The 26,455-nt window shown below is 37.5% G+C and overlaps 3 protein-coding genes across 5 annotated transcripts; 1 reads left to right on the top strand and 2 right to left on the bottom strand.

The window, feature by feature from the left end:
- Positions 1-23: 23 nt before the first annotated feature.
- LOC140953951 (galanin receptor type 1-like) lies at positions 24-13,299 on the top strand. 3 transcript variants are annotated; one of them, XM_073403334.1, is made up of 2 exons: positions 24-129; positions 10,409-13,299. In XM_073403334.1, the coding sequence occupies exon 2, from the start codon at positions 10,651-10,653 to the stop codon at positions 12,340-12,342; it is 1,692 nt and encodes a 563-aa protein (XP_073259435.1). In that variant the 5' UTR covers positions 24-129; positions 10,409-10,650; the 3' UTR covers positions 12,343-13,299. The 3 variants fall into 3 exon arrangements, with proteins under 3 accessions (XP_073259435.1, XP_073259437.1, XP_073259434.1); XM_073403336.1 differs by lacking the exon at positions 24-129 and adding an exon at positions 9,824-10,051; XM_073403333.1 differs by lacking the exon at positions 24-129 and adding an exon at positions 9,961-10,231.
- An 813-nt stretch (positions 13,300-14,112) lies between these two features.
- On the bottom strand, positions 14,113-16,842 carry LOC140953961 (uncharacterized protein CXorf65 homolog). The gene is made up of 5 exons (XM_073403345.1): positions 16,617-16,842; positions 15,839-15,925; positions 15,584-15,700; positions 14,948-15,028; positions 14,113-14,429 (listed from the first exon to the last, which is right to left on the bottom strand). Exons 1-5 carry the CDS (start codon positions 16,639-16,641, stop codon positions 14,230-14,232), a joined length of 510 nt encoding a protein of 169 aa, XP_073259446.1. The 5' UTR covers positions 16,642-16,842; the 3' UTR covers positions 14,113-14,229.
- A 1,006-nt stretch (positions 16,843-17,848) lies between these two features.
- Positions 17,849-25,779, bottom strand: LOC140953952 (polyadenylate-binding protein-interacting protein 1-like). Its single transcript, XM_073403337.1, has 10 exons — positions 25,529-25,779; positions 23,335-23,924; positions 22,975-23,093; positions 22,487-22,595; positions 22,093-22,209; positions 21,376-21,494; positions 20,585-20,723; positions 20,074-20,119; positions 19,505-19,610; positions 17,849-18,678 (listed from the first exon to the last, which is right to left on the bottom strand). The coding sequence occupies exons 1-10, from the start codon at positions 25,674-25,676 to the stop codon at positions 18,570-18,572; spliced, it is 1,602 nt and encodes a 533-aa protein (XP_073259438.1). The 5' UTR covers positions 25,677-25,779; the 3' UTR covers positions 17,849-18,569.
- Between the last annotated feature and the right edge of the window lie 676 nt (positions 25,780-26,455).

Below are 26,455 nucleotides of genomic sequence, written 5' to 3'. Positions count from 1 at the left end.
GTCAACTATATTCTGGTTTGGCTGCAGACGCTAAGATAGTTGGGAAGAAGATGTACTCCGGCCACTAAATCACGAAGCCATTACGAGGTACTTACGTTGAGCTCATTTAACTCGACTTGATTAAGAGAGGTAAACAATAATATTGATTTTCTGATTGTATATCTATGCTCCAAACATAGGTAACATACTGTATCATGTAATTATCAGTCTCTAAAAGCCTACTTATCCTATGACTATGTTAACTGAGAGCTTCACTGGCATTAGCTGTAAAAATGTGCCATAGACTTTATCGAAGCAAGCTGCTATTGTAGCTGTTCTCGCGTTAAATAATACTTAGCTTGTGTCCCCAACCAGAACTATAATTAACCTTAGTATACGCAAACATCATTCTGCCCATGATTAAGACATATTAACTTTGTCTATATTCATTAAAATGGATGGATTCCTTTTGAAGCGCTTAACTTTGCAACTGATGGTTTAATGCTACACAGCGAAAATTCAAATGCCATATAGCTCCATTAACCCTTGAAATGTTGTTGAAAAGGCTATCTATGCCCCCGTTTTGTATATTGAACTGCTTTTGAGTGGTTTTTATGGCCGTGCCCAGACATACGATCCAAAGTTGCGTTTCAAAACAGAAAAATCCTGGATCATGATAGAGGTAAAAATTTTCAAAAGAGGCTTAAAGCTGCTGTTTTGAAAAAGTTAAAAGAAATTTGAAAAGGCGTTATTATCAGTCAGCCACAGAAAACATTCATGGCCACTCTTCAAGATGACGCTTTAATCCTGGTGATAAATTGTTCTTAAAAAAGAACGGGGTTATCCTATTAATATTCTTTTCACGTGAGTGATGGAAACCAGTTAAACTTGGTAGATAAAATTCCTCCCAGATTGCATTGTTAACAAATCAGTTAAGAACGAAAAATTCACAGAAACACTATCATGCAGCCTCGGAGACTCGTCAGACTCAAACTAAAGAAACGCATTACATGACAAGAGAGTGAGCGAGAATGCCAAATGGCGAGCCTGTCTTTTTGCAAGAGATATCTTTTCCGTCACCACTAAGGCCATACAATTAACCCTTTTGCTTTACAGGGTTAATTACAGAGATGTGCAACATATTTCTATCCTTTGAGTCTCTGAATAAACTGTCAAAAGGTAGGACTATTTAAGGTCTTTGCGGTGCTCTCTGACAAAATAAATGTTACGTAACCCCCGTTATTTTTCCTCTTATGGCAATGCAATCTCTTTCTTGTCTTTTGAAAAATATTCTCGGATAAAGACGTGAAGGGGTTAACAGCATTTAATTAAAATGCGTCTCCCATTAATTAAGGCAAATTAGCATTCATGCTGAGCATGTGCAATGTGTGTGGGGAATTTTACAGCGATCGGCTCCCAGAACTGAACAAAGGGGTTTTGACTCGACTAGACGTCGCGTGCTTTCGGCTGACTTTCTTTGAATAAAAGCTATATTACATCGATCATCACGTTAAACTAAGCTTTAAGCAAAACTGTGCTGGAAACTAAGTCAAAGGAAAAATCAAGTCTTGGTTTAAAAAACCACCCTAAGAATCCAGTTAATAAGGTAAGGAGATAAGTCTATGTTTTTGCTCATGTTGTTTTAAGTACAATTTGAAGTGCCTCGAGAAGGTTAATATAGATTAATATTTCAACCACTGGAAATCATCTTTTACGAAATATTAAGTCTCTTTTCATGTCATTTCTTAAATTGCCGCCCTGCCTTACTTTTAACATTATTGTTTCGTTTTCATCCTCTCCGTGACTGAATTTCTTACGCAGGAAATGAATAATTTAGGGTCATTAGGATAATTAACACCATACAAGTTGTGCTTTGAAGAGTAAACAAGCACTTATCTCCTTTTCACCGTATACATTCAGAATATCAACGTTGCTAACTTAATATCCATATTGAAGAAATTTCTCGACCAAATATAAGCTTTGAAAGCGGAAAAAGTGCTTCCCAATTGAGTTCGTGCTGTTTTCTCTAATTTACAACATAGTCAACACCTGCGCGGTTTTTAGTTGATTTAACAGGATAGCAGACCGAGAAATAATCAGTTTATAGCCCTTTGATAAGTATTCTTATCGAGGGGAATACATGCAAAGAGGTATATATGACATCACAACGGTCACACGCTTTCCTTGTTGAAATAAACATTAAGGGTTTGTTTAAGTGTTAGGTAGTCAAAATATAGTTTATTTTCCCGCCTCTTCACGCATAAAACGATTACAAAAGAGATTAGGTCTTGTTTATCCTGCCATGTTAGTAATGTTAACAAAGGTTCTGTAACATGGAAGTATGTTCGACATATGTGAAATCGTTTACTTTGACTTAATATAGTGGTCGGCTTTCTCTGGTGTGGTAACGGCACTAAATTTGAATACTTCCGATCTGTTTTATTCGAAATGAACACAAATACTAATTAGGACAAACGTTAAATTGAATATCACTAGTAAAAAGGCTCAAAACTGTAAAAACCGTATAGCGCAAAAAGCGCGCTGTGGTGATCGCTTCAGTCGCAAAAAAAGGCGGCGAGCGCAGATGAGTAGAGTCGATCATCAAAATTTCCACTCTTATCTGATAATCATTAGAAGGAGAAAAGAAGCACGCTTACTATCCGAAACATCTGGCAAGTAGGCTGAGAGTTGGAACAAAGAAAGACGGCTCAAGTTTGAGGAATTTTGCATTGTGCCGTTAAATCAAGTCCATCTGAACTCCAGAACACAGGTCTCTAATCAAAACGTTTGTTACAAACTTCACGGGAGTGTTTTCTGGACATTTAACTCCTGTTGTACAAAAAAGACCAACGATTTTGGCCAATAGAGCTCTCCTCAAAAACCAGAGGAAGAAATGCAGACTGTCGTGAAGAGTTTAGACGAAAAAGAAACAGCTAAGAGAGACTCATGACCAAAAAGGTAAGTTTGATTAAAACCTTCATCTGAGTTGTCAGTCCGTCTGTGGAGATCGTCCTACGACGTGCTCGTTCAGAATGAGGAGACCACATTTCGGAAGTATACTCTCAGAGGACCTTGAAATCGTTATTGAATCCATCGCAAATCAAACGAACATACTTGCTCCAGTAAAATTAGTAAATAGATGGCGCTAGGAAATAGGGTTTTAAAAACTTAACTATTGATAACCATAATAAAAGAAGAGCGATTTTAAATTGAACTTACTAGATTAAAGAAAAACAACAGGTTTTGAATCAGTGACTGACTCTGCACCGAAAGAGAGCCGCAGTGCTGAATATTTCTTTAACTAATAAAAAACAAAAATGCTACAACTGCTGAGAGTGCGCGTGATACTAAATCTTTACAGTGTCTGTTTTTAGAAATGATTAATTTGTACCCTTTTATATCTCATTTCGTTATATTACTGGCTGTAAGCCTGACATTATTGAACAAGATTTATTTTCTTTAGGTTGTCTTGTGTTGTTTCAGTCCTTTATTATAAAGATGCCAACAGCAGTTTTTTTCCTCTTTACGTCACCCTACACAGGAAAATGATATCAATCTGTTTTGTTTTTTTTTTTATACTTATTGAACTCCTCCAGCAAAACGTCGCCAAAGAGCAATTTGCGCATCCAGATGGCTGTAAATGATTGCTGATAAGAAATCGTGTACGTTCACTTTTGCGACATTTGTGGTAGCAGATTTTCGTTGACAGGCTGCAAGGGAATTTGGTGACCTCATATTTTGTTTGCATGCTGATAAGAGCTCAGAAATAAAGTCGGTTCACTGACAAGAAACTCCTAGACTTTTCGCAAAAACTCAGCTGCCGGATTGAACGAGCGAAACCTGGGCAGAGGACAATCTAATCTTGGACAGTGCAGAGGGTGCGTCGTGAAATTGTCCGGATGGGCTGGGTGGGGCATTATGGGTCGATGCTTCCCTCTCTGTGGGGTGGGGAGGGGGTGAGTCATTCAAACATTTTGAAGGGGAAGTGATTGAAACAAAGCTTTGAAAAAATCTTTCTTCATGCAAAATATTCCTCATTTTTCGACTTAAATATTTTAAGAACCAATTACTGGTATTACCAAAGAGTATTAGTATTCCAATTCCTAAGAAACTAAAAAGATCAAAACTTCCCAACTGAAAAAAAAAGAGATGGTAGACTAGTCACGTGCAAAGTTTTCGGAGAAACTTGCTAACGTGTTAACACTTTTTCACAAAGCAACGTCACAAAAAATGTAATTCAGTCGTTTGACCGACTAAATATACATAATCCAGAGGCTTCGCACCTAACCTGTTTTAAAATTGTTATTATAGATGTTATCACCGAAAAACCACAGATTGAACTGAAAGATGATATTAAGGGTCGTAAATAAACAAAACAATAATATTTTTGTCTCCGAGTTATTATGACTCGTTGTTTACTCGTCGGCAAACTGTAAAGTTTACGGAGGTGGAAACTCATCTTTTTCAATCCATCAGTTCAATACATAGAAAAAATCACCTATTATTAACATGAAAAAGTATCGTCTATCGAGATAAATATGGTAGATCTTTTTTTGTCTATCCTTGACTGACTTGACTTGGAAAACTTGGAGATGAAAGTCAATAGTCCCGAGTTCCATTTGCACAACAAAGATGACACAATGGCTTTGTGATCTGCTGTCTATCCGGCCGGGTCCGTAATTGAATCGAGGGCACCGTTTACTTTTGAAATCAGGGCGGATAAAGGTAGGGCGGTGAAACGAGCGCGTCCGAGCAAAAAGGTGTGATGCAGTGGACTGGGACTCTGCTTAGAAATGTCGCTTGTTTTCGACTTCGGTCAGGGCTTGCGATGTGGTTTGTACATGAAACACTGTCGCTGAATTATGGCAGCTTGATTTGTTTTCTTGCACTTCTTCCTCGTTCCTTTGTGCTAGTACGCTGTCTCCGAGAGGCAAATATTGCTATTTTTTGCGGGAGGTTTAGTTGAATTGGAGTAGACAAACATCTCTTTCAAAGGGTTTCTTTTATTACTTCCATGACTCTACCACTGAATTATATTTTCGTTTTGCTACTCGCCAATGTCGATGTTATTCCAAAACAAAAACAGCTAAGTACTGTCTAAAACACGAAGGAAAATGTCATCCATGGCAAAACTGAAAGACAGCAGATCGTGTTTCATAACTAGATGACGTGTATTTTGCTGAATGCGTGCAGCTCGTGCAAGGTGAAATTATGCTAATTTCAATCACCATCATCCTTCTTTTTAATTTTGAAAAAAACATCTCATACGTCTTTCTTTTTCTTCGAAACTTCAAAATTAGTTTCCCCTCAGTTTTCACTGTTTACCTTGTTTTGTTTTAGAGAGAAAAACGGAGGAAAAACCTTACAACTAACCTCAATAAATTTTGTTTACATGCGGTTGCCGGATTTGCAACGCATTGCGCGAATCGCCATGGCGCGTTGCACCCGAGAAGCAAAGTTTGAAGAAGTACAACGCCACTATATCAATATATATCAATCTAATTTTTTGTTATGTTATACAAAATTTATCCCCGTTTAACATATGTAAAAATTGAGGTTAAGAAGTGTTAAGCTTTTGCAAACGAAACGGCCAAAGACGATTAGGTGATATTTAGTGGAAGGAGGAGGTATTCAACACTTTCAAATTAAACTCAAATTTTGGCATTATACGACAAACAAGTTTAACTTATAGACGTACAGACACAAACATATGAAACTGTTTATTGATAATATTATGAAACGAATTTATCTATTTAACATTGTACCCTGAAATTACAGAAAGAAAATAGGATTTCCGGTTCGCAAAAAGAAAAATTTCGCCTGCCTTCAAGCGCACCGGAAGCGCGGAAAGAGCGCTCGTGCCAGTCCTACTCCGCATCACACATTAAATGAAGAGCGGAGCGCTCGTTTCACCGCCCAACCTTTATCCGCCCTGTTTGAAATTATTAAGTAAACGGAAGCATTCATCATGTTGCCAAAAGCAAAATACATCAGAGTAAACAGAAGCATTGATCAGGATGAAAAGAAAATACATTCAAAAATACTCTTCCATTAAATTGATCTAATTGGAGTGGATAGATAATCAGCTAAAGTTATGTCTTCAGAGAAGCAGATGTTCTTGAAATTTTAATAATACTGTGTTGAAACAGATGGAGAATTCAGTGTCTTGGGCGAGCAATTGAAGCCGTTTAAACGAAGGATAGTTTTAAACAAAAGAACTGTTGGTGTTCTATTCACTTAGCGATCATTATTAACAAACAACACAATTTTTGCTCTTTGCTGGAAGCCGTTATTATCATGGCTTACTGACAAGGAAACATGACATCTTATTGCACGATCGGTGAGTTGGTTTTAGAGTATTGTGATTACTTCTTCAGTTCTTTTACCAAAACATAACTTCGAACTATTTCCACCGCTCTCTGCCAATAGCTGCATAAGACCATTAACCAGTGCGACTGGGTAAAGAATTGTAGAGAGCTGAGTTATCCTCAAAAGCTGTTTGGAAGTACAGAACCAGGTCTAACAATTACGATGAAGTCTACTTCTAGATATTCCAGATCAAAAGACAGCTTGGGTCTCTCCTAAACTTTGCCCTTAGCTTAAGTGTAGTTGAAAGGCGAGAATGAACTTCAAATTTCTCATTAGGGCTATTTATACGGGGAAAAATTAGACGCGTTCTAAATAAGACGCAAACTATCTCGTATAAACTGCACATTAAGACGCGACTTGGCCAAGAACCGGTGTAAGGGGCTGTTCTTAGATAAGACGCGTCTTAGCTAAATTTCAAACGAAATGCGTCGTTTATACGGGATAGTTTGCCTCATATTTAGGACTCGTCTTATGTAAGACGGGACCTATTTTTTCTCTTATAAACGGCCCTATTATGTACAGTATCTCCGTCGGAACTTTGCGAAGAAACGCCGATTTCTAAGGAAGATAGAACAGTGTACTAGATGCTTTTTCTAACCCATTGTGATAAAAACTGTGTTCAGAGCTTAAATTCTTCGAAGTTTGACCATAACATGTGTTTAACCACATGTCACTGGGCCACACCAAGGAGAATTACTATTTCTATCTGTTCGGTAAATCCAAATGGTAAATTCGAACCTGGCCCAATCGTATAGTTCTTACAGATACGGTTGATAGCGTGTTACTTGTTATCGAGACACATCTCGGCTTCTCTATGCTTCTTTCAATCGGCATGTCTGGAACCGACGAGGAGAATTTATTAAACAATAAAGACATTAAAATCTCAGTTTTAATTAATGAACATCTACTCTAATCTATTCCTATGACTTTCACTTCTTATCTAATATTGTAGAAGTTTCGGTAAATTCTTTAATATTTGGTCTCACTTCATTATTGGCGATTAATTCACGAGATTGCATACGAACAACCATGGATAAAAAATAACTCAAATGAAACTTCTTTAGCGGTACTTTCATCCATAGTTCTGTTAATTGTTCTTGTCAAAGTGGTTCTAATCGACCCTTAAGTCAAAAGAAAACTCTTCACTCAACTTTCACAAGAAATGAAATTTCTAGTTGGAATTTTACCTTGGCAGATTTTTTCATTCACCATTCAAATGCCATGTCAGTTTGCTTTGTATGACCTAGTAATAATTTGTCTTAAGGACACGAGATGCTCAATCATTACACTTGCAACATAATGACTTTTAAACTCAAAAATTTGTTCAACTCCAACAGCGATTCTAAGAAGAATGCAATTAGCAAAAGCACTTATATATGCATCTGATTCTCAACTGACGAAAAAAATGGTTGGTAGCCTCTATTTGTAAAGAGAGCTCGTGCTTTTTTCCTTTTCAAATTATCGCCTTGAAATGGATTAAAATCGCTGTCCCAGTATTCAGTAAAAGCGTATTAAGGCTGACGTACCTATATAAATGCGATTGAAATATTTGTGATCAGTATAATAACAGTTTCTTAGTATGAGGTCTACCCTTGAACCCCCCGTACTCCCAGACAAAAGAACACTAAAGTAATAATTTTACATTTCGTCAGTTGCCTGGAGCTATTAAAATTGTAAACTGTTGGAGACTTCATACTTTTAATCACTTTATGAAGGTAAAACCACCAACACAAGCTTTATTGTAGAAACAAACAACAAACAAAAAAGCATTGCTTAAACCGGCGTTTCTTTGTATAGAGAAGACACGGTTTTGTGAACATGTCTTAGCAGTGGAGACCAAGATCAAAACTTGGTAGCTCTACAGATTAAGTCAGGTTTATTTATTGCAATTCATTCTTTAAGCACGTGGGTTTCAAACATTAAAACCTCCAAATTTAGGTATGTAAAGATGATTATTTTATAAGTGGTCACTTACAAAACAACATACGTACTAGTCAACTAATAAACACTTAAATATCATGTAGTGGGGTTTTACAAACAGTTTCAGAGATTTTGTTTTTATTTTGATAACTTAAGCGCGCTCAAGCAATGAGCCACAGGACACCCACACATAACTGCGCGACTGGTCTATGTTTTAATTAAGGGGAAATGTATGAGAATATCGAAAAAGATTCATATTTATCGTAAGAATGGGCTACTTACATATGAGATTTAAAAAAAAAGGCGCTTGAGATGGTGGTTTTGATTTTTAAGGCTGATCTTAAAGTTCCAAAGTTTGACAAAGCGGTTTCGCAACAAACTTCTGCTATCTAGAGAGTTTTCTATACGAACTTAATCATCTTTTTACCTATCTACAACGCTTTAGATTTCTTTCAAAAGGCTCAGAATTCACCAGAAATTATTCCTTACTTCAATTTTAAGTATTTTAAGTTCAAATCGTGCGCGAAATCAATTTAAAGTTTCAATACTGAATCTGCAGGCAGCTGACAGAAGAATAACTTTGAAGAGAGTATTACAGTTCCTATTTTTGAGTATGATGGGTGAAATCCCTTAGAGCTAGTGTTCATAAGTACTGTTTTGCAAAATGTTGTTTGTTTTTCAGAAACTGTAAAATGAAATTTAGGGTATTTTTTTCATAATTTTTGGTGCTCTTGTAAGAGAAGTTGTTTTACCTAGTAAACTGTACGTAAACTCGAGAGGTTTGGCAGTCTTTTACTTCTCATTACTGATATGAGACGCACACTTCTGTAACAGTCCTCAGTCTATAAAAAGGACAGTCTTAGAATGAATTCTAGATTTCCTCCAAGTTTCCTTCGAAAATGAAATTTCGTAAAAAGAAAGAGAATTATTTAAATATCCACTTCATGATATATCATCGAAACTTAGTGCTTTTTCCCCATCATATTCTAAAAATCATTTTAAGATTCGATGATTTTTTTCCAATCCATAAAAGAAGAAATATAAAAGCCAAGTTAAGGTTTCATCGTTTTCCAGACAGTTTCTGTGTTGTCTGTGATTAATTGTAATATTGAATACTTTGAATAGAAGCATATGGAATCTTCAGTGGCTTAGTTTGGACCCAAAAATTATTACTATAAAGTGGGAAAAGGGAGAAAGTATTGAGACAGGTTTGTTTCGACAAGTTTAAAAACTGAACTGGCCAAGGCTTATGGTTTAAATTACGCCACTGAGGTAGACTGTCTCGTGACAAATTATCAAGTATTGAAGCAGGACAGACAATAAAAAAAGTGGTCGAAAGTTATCAAACTGAGGCTAATTTCCCAGTGGAACTTTACGCAGTATTTTAGGCGTATAAATAACATAAAATTAAATAATAAAATCAATGAAATAATAATGCATGTGTGCGGATGATGCTCAAGTGCAATCACTCGCTTTGGAAGTTGCGTTTCGACTCTCACGGTGGTCAACACAATTACAGTACAAATAATGGTTCCTGTCACGGTTAAATCAGGGTGTATGTCGGGGTTTATTCTTCGGGCTCTGACTGCACTTGGAATTAATCTTTATTTATGAGCTTTGTTTAATTAAAATCTCCTGCACCTCAATCAGCCTTACAAATTCTTTCGTTGCATGACAAGGTGATGTTTTACGTGAATCGAGAAACAAACAAAAAGAGTACACAAATGCGCTTTAATCCGCTGTGATGTTTAAAAACGAATTGTCGAAACAGAGCAAATGCTTGGTGAGAAACACAATGAAACAGTGGGAAAAGGTCTCACATGCAAAACCAGATTAGTGTTTGCTCAAAGGCTGTTTAATCTTCGAAAGACAATCGATTTTCAATTGAAGCTCTCCATACTTGTAAATAGAACTGGGTGTCTTGCACAAATACTTCATATTTCCAGAACAGAATCAGCCAAAGGTGATTGGTATAACATGGCATTGATAATTAGAGTTATCAACGTTTCTTTATCTATTAGATTTGCTAGTAGTTTACGCATTTACATATCAGAGCTTTCCGAACTGGGAGCTAAGATAAACACTGCTATCATTCCTTTATTATGTGGTTGAATCATTTAAAAAGTGTTTTTAATTTCAGGTAAAGCGATGCTTAAGTGACCAGCTAAAGATGATGTGTTGCCAATGGAACGAGCCAAGAAGTAACCAACTTCTTCATTAAATCACACGATTTCTTCAAGGAAAAGCCAAATTCAATTCACAGCAACAATTTTACGGGTCATAACTTCTGAGTGATACCCCAGGCTATGAGCAAAAAAGCATCATTTAAAGCGCAGATAGAGTGATAACGTGTACTTGGTAGATAGCGTTCTTAACCTCAGCATGAACAACAGAAATGATACGATCGTACCGACCGAAAATGGCAACTTTATCGAGCCTCCGCCAATGAGATGGACTCTCAGGTTGATTTTCGTCGTGGTTTTCATCGTCGGAGTCATTGGTAATTCTGTAGTATGCGCCGCAGTGATCCGACGTAAGCGAATGCGGACCAGCAACAACATCTTTACCTTCAATCTCGCGCTCTGTGACTTGCTCAACGTGGTGATTTATCTGCCGACGCAGATGGCTGCGTTCGAGAACGATCACAACTGGGCAGTGGGAAATTTCATGTGTCTCTTTGTGTACATTCTTGTTCCTCTATGTTTGTGTGCATCGATTGGGACACTGTTGGCCATAACCTGCGACAGGTATAGAGCAATCGCTTATCCAATGAAACCACGATTAAGTGGTAAGATGGTTAAGATTATTTTAGCGACTATTTGGAGCAGCTCGCTCGTGATCTGCTTTCCGCTGATTTTCGTCGCGGGAGAGATACGGCCTTCGCCGGGCAAGGTCTACTGCGACGAAACTTGGCCAGCACCAATTTACATGGAAATCTATTGGAACTTTATATTTGTGATTCAGTACTTTCTACCTTTGACAATTATAGCCGTTTTAGCTGTTTTGATCGCCATGAAAATTCGCCAGAACAACGCGATACACTTGCTTCCTAAAAGTTCTCAAGCAATTGCAAATGCAGTGAGGCAAAGAATGAAGCAGACTTCTAAAATAACTAACATGCTCATCGCCCTCGTAGTTCTATACGCAATCTGTATGCTACCACAGCATATTAACTTCTTGTGGTTCACTTATGGCAACTTGAAAAGTTCCAAATATAGTATTTATGTCCTTCGATTCTCCAACGTGTTTCCTATGGCGAACAGTGCGTTGAATCCTATTGCTTACGGGACACTGAACAAGGAATTTAAAAAAGTGTTCAAAGGCTTCTTTGAGTGTGACTGCCGTAGAAGTGATTCTGATGTTTACTCAGCGAAAAGAACGCCTAATCCTTTAAACAGAAGTGGCAAGTTTAGGTTAGCAGTGTACAAGCACGCAAACGAGGAAGACTCATCCAGCGATGCGGCCGAAAAAGGTCGAAAATCCAGTACACCTTCCCTTGCGTCATTTGGAAAAAGAAAAGATGCGAGAAGGAAAGGAAAAAAGGATCTTAAAAAAGGGTCGGACATAATTCAAGATTTTGTACCTAACGGAAATGCGACACTCAGTACATCTCTAAATTCACAAGATCATAACTGCAACGAACAAGGAAGTTCCAAGAACGATTTTTTCGAAATCGAAGACCTTGACGTTAACGTGTCCCCGGCAACGACAAAAGACTTTCTTAAGTTGCGCGCAAGATCACCTGTACTTGAACAGCGGGAAGAAGAACAAGAGTTATTAATGAATGAAAGAAGAAAGGAAGGGAAACCTATAACTGCGCGAGGTTTTAAAGACCGAAACTCACTAGAAGATCCGAAGAAGCCTTCTTATGATGAAACCACACCACAGCGTGGCGCGGACGATTATGGTAGAAAACTTGACTTGAACGCCTTAGATTTGAAAGATAATCTAACAACACAACTGTTAGCTCATGATTTCGAAAACGATGCAGTCATAAACAGTTGGGTTGAAGTAACCAATATAGATAAAAAGCTTCTAGCCTATATTTCCGCGTTAAAAGAGACCGACATTTAGAGTTTATGTATCGAACGAACCTGTTCAAATGTACGCCAGATTGGATTCTAGGTTATTAAAATGCAGTTTTGTGCATGTGGTCGAAAGCAATAACAAGTTTTAGCCTTATGTAAACAAGATGCACGAAATCTACGTTTTTATTGACTGAAGCAACTGAGGGGTTATTTTTAAATTGCAAATAAAATAAACTTATACAATCAATCTCACTAAACAAAGCCAGCCGAAGAAGCATACAACACGCGAAGGAAAGAAATAATCTGTTTTCAAAAAATGGATTAAATATGCCTAAGAAAACACCCAAAACCATGAAATATCTACAGTACCGAGTAATAAGTTATCTAACAGATATTATATTTTGTTAAGTTTAAAAAATATACACAGATTTTAACGAACATTTTGTTCCGATTAAGCGCCCGGGTCGAATACCTCCTCGTGTGCATGTACTCCAATAATTAAGTTATTATTTCACACAAGTGACCAAGCGTAAACGGTTTCTGAAAGTCAAAACAAAACATTTATCCCAAAGAGCTTATTGACTTGCAGTAAATTTCATGGTCCAGCAAGACCTAAACATGTTTATAATTTGTTTGTTGACAACAATAATAGAAGGCTTATCAACACCGTTATTACACAGTAATATAAAAATATCATTTTTAACGGACTTGTCCTAACGTACAAAAGCTACCAATCCCAAAACATGCTTACTCTTCTGTAATGAGGTGTTAAGAGCATTATTTTGTCTGTTATAATTTGTTTTAAAACTCCCTGCGTTCAAATCCCGATACTTCTTTGGAGACAAAGCCTTCAAATTTAATATCCGAAGCTATTTTTTTTTTTACTGACAATTAATTATTTTCTTCTTTTGTTTTACGTCAATTACCTACGGCTGGTCAAAGTGGGTTGTTAGTGTTTGTAAAATGACTTCTTTGGAGTGGCCATGGTTTCTATGATGGAAATAAAACCGATGTCAATCCTTTTAATAAAGATTGATTTTTGTCATTTGTGTCACCTGATAAATTTGTGTTATAAACTGAGGTATGTAAGTCAGTGGGAGAGCGAACCACAGTCGTATATTACTGGGTTTAACCACTGTCAATAAGGCCGGCCGTTATCTGAGCGTTTATGTGTTCCATGAGAAACTACTGAGAAATACGTTTAACCTTCATCTGTTAATAGCGTAAATTCGTCAAATGTAAATGCGTTATGACTGATTCACGGGTACACTATGCTTTTGTACGAGAAAGGCACATTTTTATCCTATATTTTTCGGCGTCAAATTAAACCAAATGATTTAAAGTTCACTATATACTGCTAAGTTAGCAGTGTGGGTTAGGAGGTGGCATCGCCTATCTCAAGAGATCTGGGTGGAATGATTATAATCAATTTACTTTTACAGTGACCGTCTTTGAGGTTAAGTATTCGTTGTTCTTGTAGTCTCTCTTTAATTTCCTAAACACCTTTGTCTTTGTGTGAATACAAAAGGTTTAATTTAACAACGAAGTCAAGTTAATATACAAGAACTCTTAATTAATAAATAAGTAAAACCAAATAAATGTATGTTATTTCCGTTTACATTGTAAAGCAACTAACAGTGCGAGACGACAAATTCCAACGTATATGCAAAAGGAGGTTGTTATACAAAAACATTCATATCTAACGAGGCCATATAGTTGTCGTCGCAAAACCTTAAAAAGGATGATTAATGGTGGCAAACTTTTCACGATTGGAAGTTTATCTCTGACGTCATAGCTTTTGCAATAATGCCCCTTCGGGTTTTTTGGCGGGAAACAGTTTTGTTTTTAGATGTCGTGTGACCCCGAAGTAGTCAGTGAGAGCACGCACTGTGGACAAAAGAAATGCAGAAAGATGCATAAATACGAAATCAATCTAACTCCTCCGATTAGAGCTTGATTTTCGTCTACTCGCCGGAAGTTTATTTCCATTGTTATTATTTCCCGTTGGACTGAGTTTTTCTGAATTCGCGGACATTTTATGCTTGACACCTGGTTTCATGCTACTTCGACGCATGCCACGAGAGGTTCTGCCGCTTATTTCCAATGTGTCTGTGGGCGTCCGTCGTAAACTTTCTGCAATAAATACAAAACAGTTGTTCAAAAATAAGTTGATACTGTCTGTGACTACTATAAAAGATAAACAATAAACGGTAAATCTTAACTTTAATGCTCTTGCTTTTGCAGCCACTTATACTGAGGTAACATAATACTCCCTCGAAACCTTATTTAAAATTTTGAATTATTCAATTTTAAGAGGGTTTGGGCTCATTTGCTAGGTGATTTCTTTAAGTATTACATGCAAAGGGCTAAAGATTGCACAGGCTACGATGTTTAACAAGCCCTTGCTTTCAACTCGTTTGGCGTCAATTTTAGTTAGCAATACGGCTTTTCCAAGAAATCTGCACGCTCAAGAAACTAAATGTCAACAATGACGTCACTATGTTTGGATATTTTGTGTTTTGTGGCTCTGTAGCAGTTTTAAGTAATTTTTAGTTTTTGTATTCATTATTTAAGTGTGAAGAATTAATAAAAGTTGTTAAATTAAAACAACAAAAAAGCAATGACGTCATCAAAGATTTGCTTTTGCTCACCTAAGAAATCTGTTGTTAGTACGTCCTCATCATCTAGGAGAGGTGTGTACAATGGAAAGTCGCGCCCTTCTGTTGGGTTTTCTGGAAAAAGAAGGGGGGCAGTAATGATCATTTCAGGGGCGGATCTAGGGGGAGGGTGCAGGGGGTGCGCACCCCCCCCCCCCCCCAGGAGATGACCTGCGGTTTTCTAATACAACTGGTTTTCTGCAAAAAAAACTATGTGGTTTATTGGTGTTGAAGAAGAGCAAGAGACGAGTGCACCCCCTCCTAAAAAAAATCCTAGATCCACCCCTGCATTTTAAGTAAAGTCTGGGATAGATATTAACTATTATAACAACTACCTCAAACCTCACGAACAAACGGTTCCATACTATTTCGCTAAAGTCTATCATTATTACCTATCATTCTTTGCCTTTGCTTTTTATATGAATATAATACTACTGCTGACATAAACTTTGTTGACTGGTCAGTACTGACATTTGGGTAAAAAAATATCAGAAACTAGTAAAAAAGACGCACTATTCAAAATGATAAAGCTAACGAACACAGTTTCCCCAAGATTATAGTAATATTACTGAATAATCACTTAAGAAATGCAAACATCTTCTTGATCAAATTCGAAAATACATGTCTTACTTTCAACTCGCACCAGTATGAATGTTTCCCTTTCGTTGAGGAATTCATTGCCGTTGGAAGACAGGTGATCAGTGAGATTTTTGACCGCGCCTCGCAGATCCGACAAGTCGATAACAACTACAAAGAAAAAAGAATGGAAAGAACTATTGTAAAAACACCATTATAAAGAAGTTGACACACGCTAAATTGAAAAAAAAAAAACTGTTCAGACTCTAACTCTCTTTGCGTTCGTTAACCAATAATCAGAAAACAAACCGTTTTCTGGACAGTTGCATCGCCTTCTAATGTCTTCTAACAAATGAAGAATGCGGCAATTAGGATTGAAAAGGGCCTCTTCGTGATCTAGATTAAGTAAACAATAAACAGTAAGAAAATGTATCGATCAAACTAAGAATAGAATTCTCATCCACATACAGATCCTACGAGTACCTTGCCATCTAATCAATCGCCGAGGCACCCCGTAAGACCAACTCCTACTGCCATCGTATAGTATACCAAGCGTATAGTTTATTTTTGTGAGAAAGTCGACGCGTAAAACTGTTGTTAATCCATAAATACACGTACAGCCACCGACACTATATGGACAATGCTGTATAGGCCATCTGCTCCAGTTGTATCAGTTGAAGTTCAGGAAGCCTTCAAGTTGTGGGTATCTCAGGGCCCCCCTAAGAGATCCGGTTTCAAAATGCTTCCTCGGTTTATTCCGCCCATTATTGATTAACTTATCCGATTATTAAGTTTCGAATCCGCCATTCTGCTTAATTAGTAACGGAATTTCGACTGTCTTTACGACAATATATTGAATGCATGCTCAAATAGTTCATGGAAATAACGCGAGAACGTCCCGCAATCTCAAGACCTCTCTCTGTACAACCGGCTAGGAAACCAACGTATTTATCGTTACCAGGCATCAAACTACGACTATACTCAAAAACGCAGTTGTCGATGAGAAATAACTTTACTTGCGTTTCTAACTAGCGTAGCCGATAACAATTCATAACACAAGACTCAAGACAAAAAATGCAAGCCTTACCTCCGTACTTCACTGTTATGAACATGTCTCCACTGGCTTCGTGGACGTAAGTGGTGAATTCACGTCTACTGAATGGGATAAGATTCTTTCGTTAAACGCCGAGTCTTCCGTGGTTAGGAAAGAATTCTGTGATATTGACCAATGTATACACTCTCTCCAACTAAAGTAAACACGTCTAGTAATAAGTAATCAGTTTGTCCTCTGTGAACACGCAAAGAGGACAATTTTTTTTACCCTTCCCGGCCCATGCCTTCACATCCTTTCCTACAGTATTTCTCCCTTTTTTTTCCCCCTTTTTTCTCCCTATATTCTGATAAAGGGTTTCCTAATGATCCTCGGCTGGTACTTCCAAAACTTCCGATCTTACTAAAAACATTAAGCGCACTTTCAGCATTCAGCATTCATTTCTGACTGCATGCGTTCTAGCTCCTTCTCAGAGCAACTCTGCAAATTAAAATGGATGATTATCTGGAGATTTAAGAATTCAAAGCACAATTTTCCTTTCTTGGGCTCTGGAACAAGTATGGAGCAAGGCAAAAGTCACGGTTATAAGCGTATATGTAAAACAGTTTTGTCATGAAAAATAAATAAACTTACATTTTCACTAAATGACTGATATAATAACTGCATAGTAACAATACCTTTCCTTAAGGTATTTTAAGGAGTTGACTTTAACTTAACTAATTGACTTAACTTAACTTTAAGAAAAATTCGCCATAATGGCATTTCAAAACAGTCGATACTAATTTGTTTTCTATTGTTTTTTTGCTGTCAGCAGTAGGATCGCCACACGTTGCAAAAGTTCTAGACGACGACGGGAAATTATAAACAATCCCAATCTTCTACAGAACTCGGCAAATTACGGCGTAATTGGGAAACACAGAATCAGAAATAAAAAGGACAAAAACCGACGAGGATTTGCCAACCAACAAGATGAACATCTCTACCATGACAAATGGTGTATATTTACCTCAAAATCAAGCAACGTTTTTGGTTCTGTTTTGAAAACATTCACTAAATAAATACGCACAACACGTCTGTTTCGAGCTGTAAAAACCCCAACTGCAGGTGTCCATATTTACAAGAAACTTACAGCAGGTTAAATTATTAACAATAAATTATTGATCAATGCCGGCAAGCCGGTGGGAGCAGCTAATTCATGCTTCCGACCGCTTTGTTTAACTCTCGCACATTATTAAGCATAGCAAACTAAAGTAATGAACACATTTAGCGATGCTTCGAAAATTTTTTATTGACTACGCATGTAATATTGGCTTTTGTGCACAACAAATTATGGGACAACATATGCGTCTGTAAGATCTAGTTTTTGCTAATTCATGGACACTAATTTTAACAAGTGTCAAAGAAAAAGTTTATTTCCATGAAGTTGAAAACTGAGCTGGCACACTTTAATCTCCGTCTTTACTCACACACCAGTAATAAGCCTAGATTTGAAATCGTCGTTGTCTTAATACATCTAGTTTAGCGCCAAATATGGCAATCTTTTAAGACTTTCATTCACAATTCAAGAAAAATTAGAGTTTCATGTTGTAAAATATTGAAAAAAAAAAAAAACAGCAAAACAAATAGTACCAAGTGAAAGTGCTCCTGAAGAGACGTCATTTAAATGCTCATACCTTAAACTACCTGAGGATTTCAACCACAGTCTCAATACTTAGAACTATAAACAACACGCCTAAAAGCACTGAAAGAGAAATTTTGGTCACACCTAAGGATTTCGTCCGTGGAATCAAAAGTTTAAATTATATTACACATCTCATATATAACTGATCTACTCTGGGTGCAACAGGGCTCGCAACAAAACACAGCAAACCTAGTCTGAGACTTAAGTCCATCATTCTTCAGGTTGAAAAGCACGTGCTTCACTCCTTTATTACCGCAACATTACTGTCAATTAATGCTTGGAATGTGGACAATGATGCTCTCACAATTTCAGTTGAATAAACCTTCTTGTTCTTGTAAAAACTTTTCGAATTCTTCATTTATTTCATCATCAAATTCAGGATCCTCTTCAACATAATATTCACTATCATCCCCAGGACTGAAAACAAAAAGGAAATAAGCAAAGAACTCAATCAATCAAAATTTTACGGATCTCTCTGTAAGGTATTCCAGATTCCGGAACCCGGAAATTTTTAGCCTGTGTACATTTCATTATACATTAGGAGTATGTGTATAACTATCGACGTAGAAGCGTTTTTGGCTATCTCGCCTTTTGGACAGCCGTTGTCGGTGACCAAACTTATTATTAGTTCCTAAGTTAGTCCAAAGCTCTAATCCTCGGAGCTCGATACACTGCATTCGATCGAGGAGTACGTTCCCGGTTTTTTTTTGCCCCAATGGGTTTTTTATTCCGGGTTTTCGTACCGAGTAGTGATTCTACTTTCTGTCACGTTCCATATTATTTAAATGTTCGTTTATGTAGAAATTATATTATTTCCGTAATTTTTTTATATTACTTTTAAGATCATTTGTATTGTTGAACTGTATTGCGAAGATATCTTGTCAATAAAGCACGCGCTGGTCCATTGTGTCCATCAGGCTCCCAGCAAGAGTCACACTCCATATATGTCGTTGTATGTGTTTTCATTCGCGCTTTGCGCACTGTGCAGAGGGTAGTAATGAAGTAAGATTTTAACACAGAGTTTCTACCATCATACGTCCCCCACGGTTTTCGATTTCTCGCACAAGCCTCCCAGAGGTGCAAAGAGGTCTATGTGCAAAACAGAGATTCAGATTCACGAATTTCTGAGCACTGGCCGGAGTTTTTGAACACAAACGAGGGCTATAAAACAAGGTATACCGATGAAGCCGGTACTAAAAAATTAGCCAACATTTCACATAGGACAAGAATTTGTACCACTTACACGTAGTATTCATCATCATCATTATACTGGTCTGGAAAGTAGTACTTATATGTCTCCTGCATCCGAGATGGTTCATCTACATCATCACAATAGTCGCTCCATTGATCTGTATAAGAGAACAAACCTTAACAGGATGCCTCTGAACAAGGTCCCCTTTAGGGCGTGTCCAGGTAATACAGACACGATATTGTGCTGATATGACTTTCACACATAACTGGAAACTCACATCATCCTGTTTACTTGAGGGGTCTTCATGAATGCTGAGCGACACACCATACATCTGAAAATTATTCTATGCCCGGCGGAGCAGTAGCAGTTTTTCTCTCTTTCTTGGAACGGTATAATTCCGGCTCGGAGTCACCATTTTTGACGAAGAAAACAGATTAATGTAATCGGGCTCAATCAAGGACACATAACGCATCTTCAATGAAAAAACTGTCCATGAAAGACCAGGGTTCGCAAGTCAGTTGACCGATTAATGCAATGAATTCTCTGTAATAAGGTTTTTCCATTGGTACCAAGCTGATACACTTTGAAATTAACATATGTTCTTTTCAATTCTTTCTCACCTGGGTTTGTCACAGGAGTCAAGTCATCTTGTAAGCTTAATTCATCCTAAAACATCAAAAGGCAGTATTAAAACTTAACTAGTCCTTTCACAGGCCCTCTAGCTCTCTTCAGAGATCGTTAAGTGTGGTATGAAAATGAAAACTGTGGAGTTGGGGGGAGGGAAGGGGGCTATTGACCACTTGCACAAAGGCGTGAGATTCGTTAAAAACAACTGTGGACAACCTATAATTAAACAGGCTATTTCCGAGTTTCCAAAACCCACCAATGCAAAATGAGATCCACTGGAAAATCTTTCATTAGAATATTAGTGTCATTTGCATGACAAACAGAAATAATTTTCATATCTAACTTTTTTTCCCTTTGGTCTAATTATTTTTTTATTTTTATCCTGACTTATAATCAGAAATTACCATTGACAAAGAACAGAATAAAGGTAAAACAAAACTGCAACACAAAAAATACCCCACTTTTTTAAGGTTACTTGTGACAAATCTGTTATAAAGAACTTACCATGCCCAGGGGATAATCAGAATAGTAATATCCATCATCTGAAGGATAAACAGGGTAATTTCCAACAGCTCCCTCACTCGTCCCGCTCCCCCAGTTGGAAGCTCTTAGTTCCATCACTTTTGACAATAATTCTCTGACACTGCCAAGACACCAGAAAAAAAATACTTACCAGCCATGCAACTTAAAGAGGCTATGCCAAGCTATTTGCTCTCTTTTTAAGAAGCTCAATTGAATTCCAGAAATAATGTCCAGTTTTGTTTCTCAAGACTATATTGTAGGCACCAAAACTGTTTTCTATCTGTTGCAACAGATGACAAGGATGCACATGCAGTTGAAACTTGAAAAAGTTGGGCCAAGGTTTTCACTTTTTAATGCTATGCCAGCAAAAAATCACCAAAACAAATATTATGGTTTACAGTGCTCCCCGATGAAAATTTCATCATAACTTTAGAGGAGCATTTTGTATAATAATGACTAAAGGCACTGAGTGATGAATTAAGCACGGAATTACTCTAAAACAGCTATGTCCTTGTGACAAGTCATAGCCCCTTTAAGATCCTCTTGATATCCAATAGTTTCATACACACCATAAAATTAACAGTTTTGCCTTAGATAATCAAACAATACCATGGCTTTATGACTTTCATCCCCAGCCCCCCTTCCCTATCTTCCCCACCCCAACTCACTCAGAAATTCATTCCTTGCAACAGTGAAACAGCAACCACTAAAAAAATTAATTCATACTTAAAGACTGGAAGACTGATGTCAAACTGAACAAGGAGTATGATTACCTTTCTGACAGACTAGCGTCTTTTGACAGGTTGTTGACATCGTTGAAAACTTTATCAACTTTTTCTTTGCGGTCTTTCTCATCAAAAAATTGAGGATCATCCAGAAGAAAGCCTGTCATCTAAAAAACGTTCAGCAAATATTACTATTAAGAGAATATATCACAACAGTTTTCACATTACAACTTACATCCAAAGGTAAGGACAAATTAAAAACGCATCTTTGTAGCTAAAAGAAAAGTGTTCACGATAGAAATTCTCCAGTGTGATAGCCTGATAAAACTGCCGACATTTCGTGACGCCACAACTGGTTTTCCCGCAAAACGACATCTGAGAAATGATCTTAGAAATTCCATACTGATGATGTGTCACTACCCAGATCTTGGAAGTGCTTCTAATAGGTCAACTGCTGCAAGTTAAATTTGCTTCAACCAATCAGAAGCACTACCCAGATCTGGGTAGTGATGGGTCATCAGTATGGAATTTCTGCACTTGTTTCTTAGATGTCATTTTGTTGGGAAACCAGTGGTGGTGTCACGGAATGTTGGCTGTTTTCTCAGGCTACCAGAATGACTGAGTAATTTTCAAAGCCCAAGAAACTTTGAGACATTTAGGAGAGTAAAAAACCAGTGAACACTTTGATTTGATTTCAAAAATTTAATTGCAGACTTACCAATATCATCAAAGTGCAAACTAGTTTTAATCAAACAACTTCTTTACCTTTAATATCTTTCCAATACATTTCAGGCAGTCCTCTGAATGGTTTTGTAGAAGGGTGTTCAGCATTTCTATCAGCCCTCTGTGAAACACTTTTAATGGGTGACTCTCACCTAAGGGCTATAAATGTAAACATATTCAAAATTTACCCATCACACTGAAAAAAAAATTATAAATGGAGAGAGAACAGGGAAAGAAGACTGTGAAAAAAACCTGCGTAAAAAAACAATGTACAAAGGAAACTCCACATGCCATTCAATCATGTGAAAGATGTAGTGAACAACTGGGGATACACATACCGCCTGACTGCAGACGACTAGCACTAAAGCCACCCTTAGTTGTTAACTTATTTTTGTATTAAAATGCATAAAAGTAAAAAATAGAAAAAAAACCTTACTCTGTAGTTGCAAAAGAGCTCAGCCTCAAATATTGCAAAGCCAAGAAGAAGTGCTTTAGTTGCTGTATTTTGCAGGGTTGCCTCTCGCTTTATATGTTCATCTTTGCATCTGGAAAAAAAAATGACGAGAAATCTTGAAAAGTTGAAAGAAGCTACCTGAAGTGGGTAAAAGGACAAACTAGGCTGGAAAATCAACAGACAGTGCTATGACCAAGGGCACGACGAATGCCTGGCAGATTACCTCCAGGATGGATCACCAAAAGGAGATCTTCCTGGAGCTGGTATTAATTTTCTGCTTAGCTAAATATACATTTTTAGCTGACATTAATGAACAAGGTCCATTTGAAAGTATGTTCATGACTGAAAACAGAGCTGAGATAGAATTCTTAAACATGGTTAGCTGTCTTAAATCTGTCTTTACTAGGGTCATCTAAGTGGAAGCCCTCAGAATAAAGCATCCATAACTGTAACTACATGTACTTTAGTACCTGGTGAGAAACACACTGCGAAAAGTTTCACTTTTTTTAGTGACAATTTTCTTGTCCTTCTCTGATAATAAGTTACACAGTTTGGCTGCCATGTACTGGAAATTAGGTTCTGTTATTGACTAAGAAAAGAAACAGACACAGTTAACTTGGAGAGAAATGGTTTCCACAGCTAGTGAAATAGTTCAACAATGCTTGCCATATTTGAATTGCGATGGGTAGGCCAGGAGAAGTGGGGGAGGGGGGGGCATTAATATGGAGTACAGTGCAAAAAAGACTGATAAATGCAGATTTTTGGTTCAAAGGGTTAGCACTGCCAGCAAAATAAATACTCAGTGGAACCACTGTTAAAATTATACCTACATAATCAAAGATGAGATCCACAATTTCCTGCAAGGAATCAAGAGAACTCAGCCACTTTTGTAACATCTTCACCAAAGTCTCCACATAAGAATCCAATTCGCCAGGAGTTTGTGTTAAACCAAACAACACATCTTTCACACAGTTCATCAACTCATTTTCAGGTTTATCGCTCAGCTGTCGGAGCATTGGAGGTCTCTGGCCTTGTTGAGAGAATGACTTTGGAACAAATTCTGGTGCTTCTACTAGAGACTGTAGATTGTAACCAGTTTTTGGAATAAACTCTGCCGCAAGTGGTGATAACTTGGTTATCTTATCTGCTTGTTGCCGAGTTGTTGTTTTTAAAACAGCACTTTTCTGTTCTGCAGCCTTTTCATCGTTCTTCTCAATTTTTGTAGAAGTGTTTACAATACTTTCCTCCTTGCCTTCAGACAAAGTAGTATTAACAACTTCTGTCTTTTGAGGTGAGACATCACTCTCCTCTGACTCCTTTTGCTCACTGGCTTTCAATAGTTTTTCCTCTGAATCTTGGCTTGTCCCAGTATCTTCAGCTTGTTTATCATGGGCTGGTTCCTCCAAAGGTGGATCATTAACTATTTCAAATAACGGTACAAAAAGTTCTGGCAGAATGTCAAAGAAACTTGCAGAGTATGGTTCTTTTATAATACATAGGCTAAACTTCAGAATACCCAGCCACTTAATATTTACATCTCCTTGAATGACAAAAGAAACTATTGTGTGTTCCTCATGCAACGTTTAGACAAGTGACCAGGCATTCTGAAGTTCCTAACTGTTTGAACGCAAGAATTGTACAGAAAACCCTAAATTCTGAATTAGCTGTGGTTTCGAGTTGGATCACGGACAATGGCCTTCTGCTAAATCCTAAGAAATGTGAATCGCTAATTTTCAGAAGAACAAATCCCAAACACAACGAAACGGAGGAAGAGAAAATTAATTTCTCGGTCGATGGAACATTGATAGAGCCCTCCACCACCTGCAAATTACTGGGAGTGCACATAGATGAACAGCTAAATTTCAACAACCATGTAGCTTCAATATGCAAAAAGACAAGCAAGTAGATCGCAGTTATTAGTCGCTTTAGAAAGTTGTTAAGCATCCAAACTAAACTCACGCTATATAAGGCTTATATTTTACCTCATTTCACCTATTGTTCCACAGTGTGGATGCACTGTGGAAAAACGGCATCAGACAAACTTGAAAAACTGAACAAGCGGGCTCTAAGATTAATTTTTAATGACAATGCTAATACTTATGCTACTCTACTGGAAACTGCAAACATGCCTTCTCTGGACGACAGGAGAGTCCAGGACATGTGTATTCTTATCTATAAAGTCATTCATGGAATAACACCTACTCCACTTCGCAATCTGCTGACGCTTAGAAGTAAATCACGTAATTTACGGGGCAAATTGATTCTTGTACAACCCAGAGTTATCACCACCAAGTATGGACTAAACACCTTCAGGTACTACGGACCAAAAATCTGGAACTCTCTAAATGATGAACTAAGAACTTCTCCGACCCTTAAAAAATTTGTAACACGCATCAGAAAGATCACCTTTGACGCATGTAACTGCTCTTTATGTAACTGTTAGACTATCGTTAATATTGTACCTTTTAGAATCATTATCTGTAAACAATATCGTATCATGATGTAATAGTTTAAATTCAATTCATTTCTTTTTTGTTTGTTTTTAACCTCGACTCATTAGCTATTAAAGCTAGGAGCCTAATAAGCTCCAGACCCTCGAGTATAAATAAAGTTTTCAGTTCAGTAACGCAAGTAGTCACACACAGCACTACATCATACCACGTTACACTCTCTTTAAAACTATTTCTTTAATTTAAGAAACAAAAGCAAAGTTTAATATCACCTGTTGACTTAATCTTATTTGTATAATTGTAAGCTTAAGCTTATATTCTGCAACTGTTTGATCTGGATAAAATTCAAATTCGAACATGATATAAGATCCTAACGAGAAAACGGTCCCTACACTTCAATGGCATGCAAAATTATTAATAAGTCAAGGAAGATGAAAGATCCGAATGTATAATAAGAAGATCGAGATTAAGGCTGTGAATAGAAGCCTTTAACCTTGTGCCATGAAGGATTTGCTTATATATGTTTACTCATATCTCTAAATTTAACTGGGAAAAAAATAAAGCATTTTCTCACCCTTTTCACTTTCGCTCAGAGCGGAAGAAGAGTCTTTCGCGCCATCTTGCGCTGTAGACGTTGTCTCTTGCTTTTCACCTGGTCTTCGAAGCGGCTGCTGGTAATCTTTCGATGTTATGCCTCGCCTACTCCTTCCTCTACCAGGCATCTTCTGATTCTAAAAATCAGTGTGCTATTCTTGGGCTCATTGTTGTAAAAGGAACTGCTGTAAAACTGTGTCACTTTCTTCAAACAGACAACAGAAACATGTTTTGAGTCCATGCGACCTGGCCTCTTCATCTGCAAAGGACTGGACCCGGAACTTCAACAACAAGAACAAGAAGCACGATAAGTTTACAGCGGGCGCGATCCATTCAACCAAAATTCAGACCGGTCCGACCGGGAAAAGAGGACCACCTCAAAAGGTGGACCTGTTTTTTCGAAACTTTTCCGGTTGGACCGAACCGATCCATTGAGTTTTGGACCGAAATTTCCGGAAAGTTTGGCTGAATGGATCGCGCCCAGCGTAGCTGATGTGGTCGCGTGTAACATAACTCAAGCTGAATAAAAAGCAATAACGAAAAGGCACTAAAAACATTTACCCGGCTGACTTTGCACGAAAATATTTACATAGTACTATTCACAAGTTTGTATCCACAATCTGCTATTTACAATATTTCAATTGTTACTTTTAGGGATACAATTGTTTTTTATAATAATTATACCTGCATTTTTTTAAGCCCCTCCTTGAAGGCAGCTAAGCTTTGCTTCCCCAGGAAGATACGACTCTAGAAATTCGCGTTTAGTATTTATCAACAATTTCCCAAGATGATGTCAATGGACTTCTATACACGCCAAGTTAGTCAAACCGCACATGGTGACTGTAAGTCGCGAATTAAACTGCCACGTAATACCAGGATCTCCCCCGATCGGCACAGGCAATTCGGA

The sequence above is a fragment of the Porites lutea genome, chromosome 12, assembly GCF_958299795.1.
Source record: "Porites lutea chromosome 12, jaPorLute2.1, whole genome shotgun sequence".
NCBI classification, from domain to species: Eukaryota; Metazoa; Cnidaria; class Anthozoa; order Scleractinia; family Poritidae; genus Porites; species Porites lutea.
This window is presented reverse-complemented; position numbering and strand designations above follow the sequence as displayed.

Bases quoted from the DNA above. Each gene is read 5' to 3' on its own strand.
- LOC140953951 (XM_073403334.1), top strand. From the start codon at position 10,651: ATGAACAACAGAAATGATACGATCGTACCGACCGAAAATGGCAACTTT.
- LOC140953961 (XM_073403345.1), bottom strand. From the start codon at position 16,641: ATGTTCATAACAGTGAAGTACGGAG. The intron at 15,926-16,616 runs GTAAGGCTTGCA...TACTTAATCTAG, and splicing joins CATAACAGTGAAGTACGGAG to ATCACGAAGAGGCCCTTTTC. The intron at 15,029-15,583 runs GTAAGACATGTA...TTCTTTTTCCAG, and splicing joins CATACTGGTGCGAGTTGAAA to AAAACCCAACAGAAGGGCGC.
- LOC140953952 (XM_073403337.1), bottom strand. From the start codon at position 25,676: ATGCCTGGTAGAGGAAGGAGTAGGCGAGGCATAACATCGAAAGATTAC. The intron at 23,925-25,528 runs GTGAGAAAATGC...TATTTGAAATAG, and splicing joins TCTGAGCGAAAGTGAAAAGG to TTAATGATCCACCTTTGGAG. The intron at 20,120-20,584 runs GTAAGTTCTTTA...TTGATGTTTTAG, and splicing joins CTGATTATCCCCTGGGCATG to GATGAATTAAGCTTACAAGA.